The sequence below is a fragment of the Auxenochlorella protothecoides genome (assembly GCF_000733215.1).
Source record: "Auxenochlorella protothecoides strain 0710 unplaced genomic scaffold scaffold111, whole genome shotgun sequence".
NCBI lineage: Eukaryota > Viridiplantae > Chlorophyta > Trebouxiophyceae > Chlorellales > Chlorellaceae > Auxenochlorella > Auxenochlorella protothecoides.
The window spans coordinates 188,278-203,128 of NW_011934289.1; the positions used below are offsets into that span (position 1 = coordinate 188,278).

The 14,851-nt window shown below is 62.5% G+C and overlaps 6 protein-coding genes across 6 annotated transcripts in view; 4 read left to right on the forward strand and 2 right to left on the reverse strand.

Moving 5' to 3' along the window:
* Positions 1-372: 372 nt before the first annotated feature.
* Positions 373-1,899, reverse strand: F751_0752 (Zinc transporter ZupT; the record flags this gene model as incomplete). The annotated part of the gene is made up of 3 exons (XM_011401466.1): positions 373-832; positions 1,642-1,727; positions 1,819-1,899. The coding sequence occupies 3 exons, from the start codon at positions 1,897-1,899 to the stop codon at positions 373-375; spliced, it is 627 nt and encodes a 208-aa protein (XP_011399768.1).
* A 984-nt stretch (positions 1,900-2,883) lies between these two features.
* On the forward strand, positions 2,884-4,112 carry F751_0753 (40S ribosomal protein Sa-2; the record flags this gene model as incomplete). Its single annotated transcript, XM_011401467.1, has 2 exons — positions 2,884-3,181; positions 3,562-4,112. 2 exons carry the CDS (start codon positions 2,884-2,886, stop codon positions 4,110-4,112), a joined length of 849 nt encoding a protein of 282 aa, XP_011399769.1.
* Positions 4,113-5,538: 1,426 nt separating this feature from the next.
* On the forward strand, positions 5,539-7,338 carry F751_0754 (PHD finger protein ALFIN-LIKE 4; the record flags this gene model as incomplete). Its single annotated transcript, XM_011401468.1, has 7 exons — positions 5,539-5,626; positions 5,746-5,802; positions 5,941-6,036; positions 6,214-6,316; positions 6,569-6,665; positions 7,075-7,148; positions 7,254-7,338. The coding sequence occupies 7 exons, from the start codon at positions 5,539-5,541 to the stop codon at positions 7,336-7,338; spliced, it is 600 nt and encodes a 199-aa protein (XP_011399770.1).
* A 420-nt stretch (positions 7,339-7,758) lies between these two features.
* Positions 7,759-8,600, forward strand: F751_0755 (Uncharacterized protein; the record flags this gene model as incomplete). The annotated part of the gene is made up of 4 exons (XM_011401469.1): positions 7,759-7,845; positions 7,936-8,059; positions 8,181-8,314; positions 8,427-8,600. The coding sequence occupies 4 exons, from the start codon at positions 7,759-7,761 to the stop codon at positions 8,598-8,600; spliced, it is 519 nt and encodes a 172-aa protein (XP_011399771.1).
* Positions 8,601-12,699: 4,099 nt separating this feature from the next.
* F751_0756 (hypothetical protein) lies at positions 12,700-12,873 on the reverse strand (the record flags this gene model as incomplete). Its single annotated transcript, XM_011401470.1, has 1 exon — positions 12,700-12,873. One exon carries the CDS (start codon positions 12,871-12,873, stop codon positions 12,700-12,702), a length of 174 nt encoding a protein of 57 aa, XP_011399772.1.
* A 1,132-nt stretch (positions 12,874-14,005) lies between these two features.
* F751_0757 (Acylamino-acid-releasing enzyme) overlaps positions 14,006-14,851 on the forward strand; it is a gene marked incomplete at both ends in the record, with an annotated part of 4,736 nt that continues 3,890 nt past the window's right edge. Inside the window, 3 exons of the mRNA XM_011401471.1 lie at positions 14,006-14,029; positions 14,206-14,445; positions 14,638-14,775. Of these exons, the coding sequence (XP_011399773.1) occupies positions 14,006-14,029; positions 14,206-14,445; positions 14,638-14,775 (402 nt within the window). The remainder of the gene's footprint in view (positions 14,030-14,205; positions 14,446-14,637; positions 14,776-14,851) is intronic.

Consider the following 14,851-nt stretch of genomic DNA (forward strand, 5'->3'; position numbering starts at 1 on the left):
GTTGCCGGGTGGCAGGCGCGGGTTTGGGTTCGAGGGTCCAGGCGCGGACTCTTTACTCGACTCGCCGACCTCAACTTGCTCGAAGGAATGTGTGATGCGTTATGAGTCCCGGCTGCGGGCCTTGGCCGCCCAGTACGCTGGCATCGCTGGGATGGTCGTAGGGTTCATCACGAGGGGTCTCTCCCCGCCTTCCCGCCATGCCTCATGGCCCCTGGGGTGCCGCCCTTCCAGACACGATCCAGCCTTGGATTTTGCATAACAGCGCTCATGGCCACGCCTTCCTGGTGCTGTGTTCCTCTGCTGATTCTTGGCAACCTACAGGGTCTCGGCGGGGGCTCCTCGTCACCCCCCTCCCCCCCCCTCTCGGTCATCTCAGACCCCCAACCACAGGGTCCAGGCCATGAGGCCTGCCCCCAGCGCGATGCCCGCCGCCAGGCGCCCCCCCGCCCTGCACCGCCGCGCCTCGGGCCAGAGCTCCAGCACGCAGACCGCAGCCATGAGGCCGCCCACGCCGGCCAGCATGAGCTGCAGCCGCGTGGCCGTCAGCGCCGGCCGCGCCACGCAGATGACCAGCAGCGCGCCCAGCGGCTCGCTGAGCCCCGAGGCGGCGGCCAGGCCCAGCGCGCGCGCGCGCCGACCCGTGGCCGCGTAGACGGGGGCGGCCACGATCACGCCCTCAGGCACGTTGTGCACGGCGATCGCCAGCGCCATGAGGGGCCCCAGGGGCGTGAAGGAGCTGAAGGCCACCGCCGCGCCCTCTGGCAGGTTGTGCAGCGTCATCGTGCCGGCCATGAGCAGGCCCAGCCGCAGCAGCTCGCGCGGCGACTGCGGCCTGCGTGGTGACGGCGATGGTGGCGGGGGTGTTGGTGGGTAGGTGGCGGAGGGGGTGGTGACGGGGGGGGGGGAGGGTGCCGGGGGCGGCGGGGGAAGGGTGGGCAGTGGGGGTCGAGGGTGCGGGGATGACGTGGGCGAGCCGGGGTCGTGGGGCCCGCGCCGGCACGGGTGGCCGGTGGGGAGTTCGCGTGAGGCTCGCCGCCCCCGGCGCCCCACCTCGCTGTCAGGCTGCTGCCGCTGGGCGCCGCGCTGGGCTGCCGGCCGCCGCCGCTCGCCTCCGCGGCGAGCGCGGCGGGCCCGACGTCGGCTCTGATGCGCTTGCCAGTCTTGCTGGCGGCTTCCACCGCGCTCGTCGTCGCCTTTGCTGGGGAGGGACCCGCTGGCTGCGAGTGGACACACAGGGGAGTGGGGGGGGGGGGCGAACGTATGAAATGTGGTGCCAAGGAGCGAGGCAGGGCGGCCAAGGATTATGACTCAGCCGGATACTCATGCTCCCCCTTCCCCCCAAGACACAAACCATTATCAATCTCCAGTACTCGCACACATGATGTTGTAGAGTACAGTGCCGCTGGGGTCCCCAACCAGCACCAAAGCCATCCCGGAGTCCTTCCCGCCCTCAAGATCAGCCACGGCCCCTCCCTGCCCCCCCTTCCGCCCTCCCCCACTGCTCCCCCACCCTCCCTGTTCACCTGGTCTGTGCCGCTCATGGAGGCAAGGAGGGGCTGGGCTACTTTGAAGAACAGTGCCCCCAGCAGGACCGCGGATGTGGTGGAGGCCCATCCATGTTCCATCGCGTTGTGGACCCACATCTCCACCACCGACAGCAGCATCATGACTCCAATGGCGGTTCCCAGGAGAAAGGAGAGGAGTGCATCGTCTGGTGGGCGGATGATCTGACGGGGAGGTGGGTGGAGGGAGTTGGCCGGGTCCATCTGAGCCTGGAACAACTCAGTGCTTTGGCGACCGGGACTTCCCCAAGCTCACCGCCAGTGCCGCGCCGAGGGTGGTGGACATGCCCGCAAAGGTTGAGAGTAAGAGCGCCCATCGCTCTTCCTCCGAAAACATGGCGAGCCCGGGTGTCGAGGGTGCCCCTGCGGGAGGGCGGCCCCTCTCCTCCGGTCGAGGCCGAAATGAAATTCAGGCAGGGCCCTGAGCTTCCACGAAGGGCATCCTTGTGTACAATTGGATTTCGGACGTGTAGAATATGACAATTGCGATTGAAGTAATGCTGGGTACTGTCGCTTTGTTAGAACGCTTGCGCGCGTGAGCTTGACACACGCCGAAATTCGACACTGCTGGTATGGCAGTCAACATGTTTGTATGGATCACCCAGACATTGAGCATTGGAGTCACACAGTAGTCCCACATCTGCGAAAGTGTGCAACTTGGATGAAAGTGAAGAACCATTTTTTGACATGGACCGCTGTGTCAGGTTTGCAAGTTTGGTGGTCTGCGTATGTCCAACTAGGTGAGTTGAGAAGACGACGCTGACAGACCATCATTGTACAGACTGTGAGCCTAGCGTATCGAAAGAATAGCGAGAAACCCTTGCACACTGTCCTTACATGCCCCAAGGATAGCTCACCTGCACATGTCTGCAATGCAATGATATACAGGCAGGCCTACCATCACCAGACCTTGAGTCAATGTCCATGCAAAACTCACCATGTCAAAGCGCATGATTGAGCTGCATCATCACGACGATATACCAAGGATGTCTAATAAGTTATGCCCGAACTTTTAAATGTCGCTGTGCAGGAGCGGCCTGTAATAATCAAGGGTAGCCCACCCCGGCATACTTCGACGCCAATCGGCAAGCGGACCACAGCTAGCAACAACTAGTGTTTATTCAAGCAGACTGAGCAATAGCTCGACCTTGGCTTCGCTCATACGTTGGGCAAGCAAGAACTGGTCGTGGCGCCTTTCCCTCCATGGACACCCTTTCTACCTAACCCTGTGCCAAGGCGGCTTCTGTAACATACACCCCCCCAGGCCCCCTGCCTCGCCCTCTTCCCCGCCCCCTGCACTCGCGCGACAGGGCTCGACAGCATGGCTGACCAACGCGGTAACGATGTGGCGCTGCTGCTGGCCGCTCAGAGCCACCTGGGCACCAAGAACTGCACCGCGCACATGGAGCGCTATGTGCACAAGCGCCGCAGCGATGGCATCTTCGTGTTCAACCTGGGCCGCACCTACGAGAAGCTCCAGCTGGCCGCTCGCGTCATCGTGGCCATCGAGAACCCCCAGGACGTGGTTGCCATCTCCGCCCGGCCATACGGCCAGCGCGGTGTGCTGAAGTTCGCCACCTACACCGGTGCCCGCGCCACCGTGGGTCGCCACACACCCGGTGCGTGTGGGGCAGTATTGGGACGTGGGGCGTAGGCTGGGGGAACAGTCTTGCGGGCCCTCTCGGCAGGCTTGGTCCGATAGGGCATGCCCAGGATGGAGGAGGCCTGCCTCCCAGCGGAGCATGGGGACCCTCTGGCCGGGGGAGCCATCCTTCTCATGTCAAGATCAGTTGATGGTTTCTGGGAGGGCTGGCAGCTACACGCTGTGCTTTCGGTCTAGGACATGGCGAGCACCTCCTGCTGAACTTTGCCGTCTGGAGTCCTTTACCTCGCCATCCCATTGAAACTACAACCCCTCTTCCCAGCAAGACCTCCTTTCCCCCATCTTACCCACCCAAAAAGTTGCACCCACCCAGCCCCACTCACTTTTTCGCTCCAGGTGCGTTCACCAACCAGCTGCAGAAGGGTTTCGAGGAGCCCCGCCTGCTGATCGTGACGGACCCCCGCACCGACCACCAGGCCATCAAGGAGGCGGCGTACATGAACATCCCCGTCATCGCCTTCACCGACACCGACTCCGACCTGGCCGGCATCGACATCGCCATCCCCGCCAACAACAAGGGCAAGCACTCCATCGGCGTGCTCTTCTACCTGCTCACCCGTCTGGTGCTGCAGGCGCGCGGCACCGTGTCCGCCGCCTCCCCCTGGGACGTCATGGTCGACATGTTCTTCTACCGCGAGCCTGAGGAGGCCAAGGAGGAGGCCGCCCCCGAGGCCGAGGCCGCGGCCGAGTACGTCGCCGACGCCGCCTTCCCCGGTGCGGAGGAGGGCGCCGGCTTCGACGCCTCCTACAACACCGGCTTCCCGGCGGCTGCGCCGGAGTTCGCCACCGGCTTTGACGCCGCGCCGTCCTTTGAGCCCGCAGCCGCGCCCGCGGCCGGCGGCGACGCCGCGTTCGCACAGGCCCAGGACTTTGGCGGCGGCTTCTGAGTGTCGGACGGGGTACCCGTGTGATGTGCGGCGCCGCTGGATGCACTTGCTGTCAAAGCACGGTCAGCAGGAGCGGGTCAGGAGGGCCAGCGAGGAGGGAAGAGGGTTCAAAGGGGTGGGGCCTCTGGCGGAGTGCTACTCATGTGGTGCTCTTGCTGAGTGCCGGAATTTGCTATGCTACAAGCGACGAGGTGGTGTCCAAGTGAGAGTGGCAGCAGGCTATGCATGATTCTCTGCAGCGGTCCATAGCAGGCACAGCGCAGGTGACCGACAAGTGCATGCAACGCGTGGTGGAGGGAGTCGGGGGAGGAGCTCCCCGTCAAGCTGGGATCTGATCAGTCGTCGCTCAAGACCAGAAGACTGCTCCAAACCTAGAGACGGAATGCGGTGACACTCGCGTCCTCCAGCAGCGCCAGCTGGCGACGGCCCTTGCGGATGAGGTGCTCGATCAGCTGGTAGTTCTTGGGGCTGACGCCACGGTGGCTGTAGTACAGTGGGCCGGCGCAGGGATTAGGGGGCTCCACCCATACAAGGTGACACATTGCCCGGACAGCAGTGATCGCAGTAATGACACCGCCAACTGCCTCGGTCATGTAGTTTCCACAACCTCGGAGACCCGAGTCCTTCGTGCCCGTCCGCCAGCCCCCCCTGACTCAGAGAACATGCACCCCCTCCCCAGCAACCATTACGCACCTCTCGATGGATGCCCTGGCATGGGCCGCCAGGTCCTTCCGCTGCCCAGGAGGTTTCTGTGCGGCGACACGAAGAGCGGCACGATACAGACTCAGCGCCTGCTTCTGTGTTGGGGTGGAGGAGGCGGGCAGGGTGTGGATGGCGTCGAGGGCGCCCTGGCTTCATGAAGCTTGGACGCCAGTCGCAGGAGCCCCACATGCCTCCCCGGTGCAGCCTGACCACCCCGCACACCTGCAGGCCGGACAGTCTTCGAGGTGCCATTGCAGCCTCAGACCACATGCAAGCTCATCATGCCACTTATTTGACGCCAGCACACAAGTTCTTTCCGCTTTGATGCCGGTAATGGGTGGTGTGGGTCCGTAGATATTCCAGGACGAGGGTGTGTGGCTCCCAGCGATTTCAAGTCGATCCCTCGCCTCCTAATTCTCTTTACATCAATGAAAGATACTGGAGAAGCCCCTTATGTTGTCGGCATACTTTAGACTAGCTTTCGTGCAGCATCGAGAGCCTTTGTCGTGAGTTTGAGGGCGCGCTTTCCTGAGACGCGCCCGGGAAGAAGAATGCTCGCCAGGTGTGGGTCGGCCACATCCAAAAAAGTACCTTGGACCTGGGCCTTCAACACACCGTAAACACTCGTCTAGAAAAGTAGTCGTGGCGGCACCCCCCGCGCCTGTCATTCCTCCTCTGAGCGGGCGAGGACGACCGTCTCGGCTGCGAGCACGGCTAACCCGTCATGGGGCCCGCCATCCCCAAAACATTGGACGACATATACAACGACTACACCATCAGGAGGGAAGCCCTGCTGACTGCGCTGACGGATGGTGAGGGGCCATGCGGATGCTTCGCCCGTTGCCAGCACCTGGGGTTTTGAGTGCGCGACCGCTCGACGGAGCTTCGACCGTGGCTGCACCAGCCCCGCCCCATTCCGCACCCTCTGCAGATGCAACCGAATTCTACGAGGCCTGTGATCCTGGGAAGGACAACCTCTGTTTGTATGGTGCGCTGCCGTATTTATCCCCCAGGGCCACATTCTCTCCGTAACACAACGGCCCCACCTGCGAGCTCAAATCCAGGGAAGTCCTGCACGCCTTGGACATGAGATCAGACTCTCAGCCTCGTACCTGATTTTGCACAGGTCATGCCGACGGGAACTGGACCGTGGACCTGCCCGCCGACGAGGTGCCGCCCGAGCTGCCGGAGCCCGTGTTGGGCATAAATTTTGCCAGGGATGGTGAGGCCAGGGAGCCCAGGTGGCTTTGAATGGTGCTTCACAGGGGCTTTGCACGGCGAACTGCGAAGCTGGATGTTGGGGGGGGGCCTAGGGCCTTTGAGGAGGCCGTGCAGGGTCCCTGCACTTGTCCTCTGCTGCTCATGGTGGTCAGCTTCCCCCCTTTCCTCCTGGGGCCAGGGATGGAGCGACGAGACTGGATGGCCCTCTGCGCCGTGCACAGCGACGCCTGGCTCATGAGCGTCCTCTTCTTCTACGCCGCCCGCTTCGACGACAGCGGCAGGTGTGGGTCTGCGGGGGCGTCCAGGCCTGGGTGCTGGGGGGGGGGCCTGGGTGCTGGGGGAGGACTTGGGTGCTGGGGGGTAGTGGGTGCAGGTCTCGGGTGCTGGATTCACAGGTGCGAGCGCCCCAGGGACTGCCCCACCCTGGTTTCCATGACCCCGTCGTACGATTCGATCGGAGTGAAACACAGCACTCCTCCGTTTTTACCCCCCATGCCACCCCCCACTCACCCACCCACACAAATTTGCGGCAGGGCGGAGCTGTTTTCCCTGGTGAACCAGCACCCCACGGTCTACGAGGTGGTCACCGGCCGCGTCCCGCGCACCAAGATCAACAAGCGCAAGCAGCCGGTGTACGGCAAGGCGTACGCCGGCGCCATGCCCGCCCCGGCCTCGCGGGGAACCGGGGCGGGGCCCACCGGGCGCCTGGCCTCGCGACCCCGGGCCGAGCAGCAGGCCCCCGCGGCCGACCGGCCCCTGCCCACCGGGCGGAAGCTGACCTACGATGACGTGTCCCAGGCGCTGGTGGGCCGCCAGGCGGAGGTGCGCTGCGAAGGGGCGCCGGGGGGCGGGCTGCACGGTCCCCGGGGTGGGGACGGGCGTCACGGACGGTGCTGCGGCGCCGCGGGTCGTGGGGGATCCCCGGCAGCACCACGCCCGGCACTCCCCCCCTGCATCTCGGGGAGGACCCCCCCTCCGTCCCCCTCTGCCCCTCCGCCTGCCTGTGCTGGAGCTCCCCCCCCCCTTTCCCCCTGCGCAGTTGTACTGGCCCGACGACGGCAAGTGGTACCTGGTGGAGATCCACTCCGTCGACCCGGACACCATGGAGGCGAAGTGCGTGCTGAACAGGCTAGGCGCTGGGTGGGACGCCCGGGCGGGGTGCCGTGCTCCTCCCTCAACCCCTCCTCCCAACCTCCCCATGCCCCACGTGCATTGCAGGGTCCAGTACGCGACGGGGGAGTTTGAGGCGCTGGACTTTGACGAGGTCATACCCAGCGGCCACATGTCGCTGCTGGCACGCTAGCGGCCGCCTGTCCCGGCGGGGCCCGCACCCTGGGGCCCTGCAAGCATGGAACCCCCGCTCTGGTACGCACAATGGCACAGCGCTGCTACACACCTCCTGACATGAGCAGGCATGTCTCCTGCATGCGTGCAGCCCCTGACCTTGACGCGCTTCCCCCTCTCCGCGCCCGGGCCCAGTTCCCTTGACGCGCGAGGGCGATCGGGGGAAATGCAACCTTGCACTGCAGTGTCCCGGGACAGACAGGCGCGAGAGCGACAGAAGGGACAGTCAGATCGTTGCTCGTGGGACGCAGGAATCGCGTCACCCCCCTCAAGTCCGCCTGAAGGTGCGAGGATCGCGAGCGCCGGGTGTCCGTCTTGTCCCGCTCGCCACCGCCGCTCCGAGCCGACATCTGCAGAGGGATCGAGGCCCACCCAGAGGATGACGGGGGTAGAGCCTCCCAGTACTGCCGTCACCACCGTCGAGAGCCTGAGGCCGGACGCCCAGGGACTGCGGCTGCTCGTCAAGGTGGTTGGCCACTCAGGGGCAGTGGGGACCCGAACCTAAGACATGCCTGCATCAAGATTGACATTGTCCCTTTGACAAGCACACGTCCAGGTTGTGGATGTGAAGACCGTGCTGGACAAGGCTCCGAGGCCGAACGGCAGGACACAGAAGGTGGCTGAGTGCTTGATTGGGGACGAGACAGGCACCATCCTCTTCACCGCTCGCAATGAGCAAGGTAGGGGTTGACTTTGGTTCACAAGCTCTGGCTCAGGAGAGGGCAAAGGTGCCAGTCGTTCCCCTTCCCTGCTGGCACGACGCCCTCCCAACCACTGTTGCCCCTTCCTGCCATGGACCAGTGGAGATCGCCAAGCCCGACACCTACCTCGACCTTCGTGGGGCCAAGATTGACATGGTCAACAACAGCATGAGGCTAGCCGTGGCCCCAGGCGGGAGCATGGAGGCCGTGACAGGGCACACTTTCAACCCCCGGGTACGAGTAGCTGAGGGAGGAGCCGAGCCGCCTCCCAGTATGCACAGGCGTGGCTGTCCACCCATGACGCTCCCGGCAAGTCCTCCAACCCCTTCTCCCTGATGCTGTGTAGACCGACTTCAACCTGTCCCTCATCGAGTTCGAGCTGGTCCTGGTGCCACGGGAAGAGGCTGGCCCCAGCCCCGCTACAGTCGGGGGCATCGATCCAGCTCGAGGGCCTTCCCTGACAGGCGGAGCCGAGGGCACGGAGGAGCCCAGCCAGGCGATCCCAGAAGAGGAAGGTTGACCGGTTCCTTGCAGCGGCCCGATGGGTCCCAAACCTGTTGCTCCAGGATCTTGTTATTGGCCCCTGTCGTGAGCAGGCACCCGACATGCATGAGGCTGCCCGTGAATCATGTAACCCTGGACAACTTTACCGGGCGGAGCCCACCATTGGAGATCGGGCAGAGCCTGCTGCGGTCCACACACTCAATCAGCGGTGTACGGCGGGGATGACGGTCCGGTGGTGTGGTGCAAGCGCAGGGCACTGGGCTCCTTGTTTTCACGGTCAAGGTGAGATACGATCGGTGTTTCACCAGGACAAGGGGGGGCGACAAACCCTCCTTGTCAACCATGCTTTGAGGACGGCGCTGTATGCACATGTCTGCACAACTGGTCAGATATTGGCTTGAGGCAGCTTTGCAAAGACACTCCACACACATCAAGGTGGCATTGTAAAAGTTGATACTGGGTGTGGGTTGTCACTTTATTGCATGCGCCTGAGTGGGAGGTCAGGCCTCGCTCTCAACCATGCCCCTCCCCTCTCAAGAGGGCGCTGTGGAGGGGATGACGGCCGCTGCGCCTTCATGCCCAGTTATCTATGTGTGGGGGGTAAAGAGGGCCCTAGAGGGATCCCCAGCATGGGATAGAAACTCAAACCAGCATGGCGCCTAAGCCGGCTGTATCTCGGCAGTTTTATATTACAGCAGTGCATGCCAGGTATACTGAAGGTCTGCTACATCACTACTCCCTGGGCAACAAGCCACACGCAGTCTAGCTGAGTGGTTGTGCAGGGACCTTCACGCCTGCTGCGTAGGCACGGTATCCAATGCAGGGAGGGGTCACAGAGTTACACAAACCTCATTTGACAGAATTGACCAGTTCAGCATGGTGTCACGAACTTTAACCTTGAAGCAGTACTGGTCACCCGCCGTGAAGATTATGTCCGGCGTGGTAGTGTACACCTTGACTGCTGACCCAGGTCTCCAAGCCGGCATTTGAGTACCATTTTCTACCACAAGACCCCTACAAATGAGAATGTGTATGTCGTAGTGGTAAATGTCAATTTGTTCGATCCCACAGGTGTAACCGTCAGGGTTAAGACTGGTGGAGGTGGAGGTGGAGGTGAAGGGGGTGGTGGAGAGGGTGGAGGAGAGAATGGAGGGGGAGGGGCTGGTGGAGAGGGCGGAGGTGGAGAGGGCGGAGGCGGAGAGGGCGGAGGCGGAGAGGGTGGAGGAGAGGGTGGAGATGGTGGAGGGGACGGGGGTGGAGAAGAAGGTGGCGGAGGGGAGGGTGGAGAGGGTGGAGGGGGAGAGGGTGGAGGAGAAGGGGGTGGTGGTGTGGGTGGAGAGGGCGGAGGGAGGGGGTTGGAGGAGATGGGGGAGGGTTAGGGGTGGTGAGGGAGGGTGGCGGAGGGGTAGGGGGAGGAGGAGGAGAAGGGGGAGGGAGGGGAGGGACTAGAGGAGGATGGAGGAGAAGAGGAATGGGGAGGGCGAGGTGGTGATGGCGGAGGTGGTGCTCTCCTCACTGGGAATGGAGAGTTGTGTCTCTTTGGAGGTTGGGGGGCTAATTTGAGCGGGAAGGGGAGGAGGTAGGGGAAGTGGGGAGAGGCAAGGGGGAGGGAGGGGAGGGACTAGAGGAGGATGGAGGAGAAGAGGAATGGGGAGGGCGAGGTGGTGATGGCGGAGGTGGTGCTCTCCTCACTGGGAATGGAGAGTTGTGTCTCTTTGGAGGTTGGGGGGCTAATTTTTGTGGGGATGGTGGGGGACTCTTCTTGGGCGGTGAAGGCGGCGGTCGATTGTAGTCCCTAAGCACTGTCTTGCGAGGTTCCTTCACATTGCAGAAGTTGAGGATCGTCGTCCGTTTTCCGACCGCGTCGTTGCACCGCAGGTTTGTGCCCTTGTTGTTGAGACCCCAGTTTAGGTTTCCCTTGTTGTAGCTCCCTGCGCATGATGGAACTGGGATGTTATAGTCGAGCAACGTCATGGTCATGTATGGCACATCCCTCCACCCAGCTTGTGCAACACTCGGACCCCTAGGACCACCCCATCGCTTTCCCGGGCCTGCTCACCAATGTTGTTGTTACCCTCGTTATAGTTGCCAAAGTTGTTCTTCCCCTTGTTCCCGGTACCAATGTTGCCATCCTTGTCAGCAGTGCAAGCCTTCTGTCCAGCCGTGAGACACTCTACGGCTACCAGGATCCTGGTGGATCGCTCCTTGATGACCTCAAAGGGAGTCATCTTGATGGCGCTGGCGGAAACACCGAGGGTGTGAAGGGTGGTCTCTCTGAAAGAACCTGCCTTGGCGTGGCCCATCCACCTGCGGTGCATGATGAAAGCACATGGCACTGTTGAGAGGTGGCTGACGACTTGGTGCGATGCATTGGCTTGGACTTGCCTTGCAAAGCCACAACTTGGATCGCCTCATAACGCACCTTCAGATGTCATTGGCGCTGCTGGCTTCGAGCATGTAGACATGGGGACCGTAACTGCGTGAGGAAGGGGCAGTGTGTGGCGGGGTGGAGCATGCAGCTGCCCGTATCCGGACGCAGTCGGCCTCCCGCGGCACAACCAATCCATCGTCACCCAGGCTCCACGCCCTCCCGGAAGAAAAAGTTGACGAAACAAACCCAGCAAAATCCAGCAGAAACTCACATGACCGTCGGAAGTGGGTAGAACTTGGTTGTGCATGCGCCCTGGGAGCAGGAGGCGTGTGGGCGTCACCGTCCGGATATGATACGTAACGTGCACCCTCCCTCTGGGCAAATATTGTGCTTGCAAACAAATTCCATTTGACCCACCCGTGAGAGAACACCAAGGCTCAACAGGAGAAGCATTGTGCTCCAGAGGGGTGTCTGTCGCTGCGACGGCATCTTGCCGCGCCAAATTTTGGCCAAAATCGCAATACTCCAATCGATTCGAAGATGCAACAATGTCCACTGGAAAAATCAGGCACTCTGTGGCTGATGGTACAACACTATGAGGGATATTCTACAGGAGCCCCCCGGCATCACGTCTTGACCGGGACGCGGATCGGCTGAACGACGACGGCCGGGAGGCTCCTATCTCCCCTCGGAGGGAAGCCAGAGGAAGCTGCAAATCCTTGACGTCCTACTCAGCCCCTGAGACGTCGAAACATGCATACAGTCATTTGGTTCTGCATCAGCTCTGACGAACACGGAACCAACCCCTGCCACCCTGTTGCTGCACTTCCCCCTCTGCAGGGACCAGGACCCCCCAGTGGTGTCATCTCATTCTGCACTTCGCCTCAAGCTTTCTCGTCAGCTTTCACTCCGCAAGGGCAGCATGTATCCTCACATGGAGACATATGAGTAGGTCATACTCAGCTGCATTCAGTTCCATGCGCAGATGAAAGGAAGAACTTATCTGAAGTTGCTGCTGCACCTTTGTATTCCTTTGTTCATTTGCAAGTGAGCCCATGCAGGTTGCAAGGGCCTCCCACCTCTACCTCGCTGGCACGAAAACCACGCGCTTGGAGTCGACCTGGCATGCAGCAGTCCGCTGGTCAATGCAGCCTTGGCATCTGTGCGCTTTTACTGCTGGCCGCAGAGCAGAAGGCATGGTCCTCACCGCTGCAACAGGCCCACATGCAGCAAGTTCCAAGCAGATGCCGTCCGCGGCACCTGTGGGGAGCAATTCTGGAAACATGGTGCCATTTCAGTGACGATTGCCGGTGTTGCATGCACATACTGCCAGAACTGATCGCGGGGCATATCTTTGCAGGGCCCAGACTCCAGCGTGCCCAGTGCGCCTACCAGTGCTTGGCCCCATAGGCAGCCGAACGGGGATCGGACCAGCTTGCGACGCAGGGGTCGCTCCAATAGCACCAGGGCCGTGCCTGTGGATTGAAAATGGAGTGAAGAAGTGCATCAGGGTTGACGCTTGCAGGTACTGGGGTGGACAGGGACTGGAGGGCAGAGGGAGTCGATGGTGCGAGCTCAAGGTCAACCACACACAGCACATCATGAGCAAGGGATGCAAAGAAAGACTCAGCATCAGGCCTGTGAACGCAAAGGCCCAGGTGATCTCCATGGCCTGTGCTGGCCAACGTACTGTGCGGCACTGTGGAGTCCTTCTCACACTTGGCCCCTTGTCACTCAGTGAACTCTAGTCCTTGAGACTACGTTCCAGATGGGGTTCAGCTGCAGCGGCCGCTGCTGTAGTGCACGTCCCACCCTTTGGCCGCAAGGCCTGCCCAAAAACGCTGCATTGCTGCGGACCAGCATGGTGGATGAAGCCGCCGGTGTTATGCTGGGTGCCACGGCCCAGCACCCAGAGCATAAGGGAGGCAAGACCATCCTTGGAGAGGTCAGCCAGCCTTCCCAGCCCCGACAGTAACTGCGTGGCGTCCAGCGTGTGAGAGGGCAAGGTGGCAGGGCTCTGAGTAGGCGAGCTGGCACCAAGCTCTGACAGATAGGTGGATGTTTTTGCATGCGCCACAGCCTCTGCATCCTCCACGAGCTTGCGGAACACACTCTCGCCAGTCCACCGACTAATCAAGCACGCTATTGTGACAGCCTGCTTCAAGATGGGGAAGGACGCATTCCTGCATCCACACTTGCTTGAGTGGGTGCGAACTGGCAAATGGCAATACGTCCTCTCTCTTCACCTTGTCCGGATTACATGCGGACACAGCGGACTGGGGTGCGGGTCGCTCTTGAGGCAAAGGCCATGATTCAACATTCCCGTTGCCGCCAACATACCCCCACGTTGCAGCCGGCAATGAGAAGAAATATTGCAAGCACGCAGCCTGGGATGGATGGGGGGCGAGAGTTCACGACGTCACCGAGCAAGGGGGAAGAGAGTGAGTGCAGTTCTTACCACGGAATACATCCATCCCGCGATCCACCTCTGCAATAAGCTACACGCTGAGTGAGTCGAGCATCTCGTCTGACAAGGTTGTTCGTCTGTGCGGCGCCATCCTCGCTGCAGCAAAACTTGGCCAAGACAGCAAGCTTTGCTTATGGATATTTGAAGCTACCAGATCCCGCTCAGGAGCTGGAAGAGCTCGCGAGCTTGGTGAGGTAATCAACGGATGTGATGAAGCCCTCTCTCAAGATGCATGGAGGGTTCCACCGGGTCTTTCTCCGGACCATGTCCAGGGCGCACAATACCTATCGACATGCGGTCTCTCAGGATGAGATTTTGGCTCCGCACCCCTCCACTTCGCCCGTGCTCCTCCTCATCTCAGCCGATCGTGGACATTTTAATATTGCTTTGTCTCACACCGGGAAAGACTCACCGCCCTCTCCCTACGCACACACTGGCAGTCCTCGGCCGAGCACGGCGCATCGTTCAGGTCTCCCTGCTGTCCACATCTCACGTTTCCCGCTCACTCAGGATCCCAGGCCCGCATTTGCACAGCCGAAGGGCGCCCCGCCTTGGTTCTGACAGTTTCGCGGGACGACGGAGCATGACTCGTCACCCTGAACTGCAGGTGTGGTGAGGCTGGCGGCGTGCCGCACCGGCCTCAGGGCTCAGGCCATGCCTGCGCTGCCAGGGTGGATTCCAATGTCTGGCCCATGCGCACAGCCCGTGACTGCTGCCCGCCAGCGCTCCCCCGATTGCCTGCCCCATCTCAATGCCCTGACCCCTGCGGCGCCACCCTCGCAGGGCCTTGGCGCCGAGGCTGGCCCGGCGAGGCAGCCCCCCTCGCAGGGCCTTGGCGCCGAGGCTGGCCCGGCGAGGCAGCCCCCCTCGCATCTGGAGCGGGAGTGCGAGTTCCTGGAGGCGGCGCTGTCCATCCCCGGCCTGAAGGGCGGCTGGCTGGCCCCTCGGCCCGGCGGCGACGCGGTGCTGGCGCTGCAGTACGCGCAGCGCGACCTGGCCGCCAACACGCAGCGCCGGAGCCTGGTGCACGCCCGCCTGTCCGAGGCGGGGCTGGAGGCCGGGGCGCCCGCCGCGGCGACCCCGGCCGCGGAGATGCACGGCGCGCTGGCCTGCTGGGCCTCGCCCTCCGGGCGCAGGAGGGTGCTGGTGCGCGCCGGCGCTGGCGCCGGCGGCTCGGCCGCCGCGGGCGGGGCGGCCCCGGGCACGATCCTGGAGGTGTGGGGCCCGCTGCGCCTGGAGCGTGTGGTGTCAGTGCCCGAGGTGGTGCACGGCTCTGTGTTTGCCGACCCCTGGTTTGGAGGGGCCGGCCCCTCCTGGTCCCCGGACGAGCGCAGCCTGGTCTACGTGGCCGAGGTGGGGGGGCTCCCGGTGGTGGGGCGAGGGAGGCAGGGTGGGTGGCAGGGGGTGGGTGGGTGGAGGGTGGTGGAGT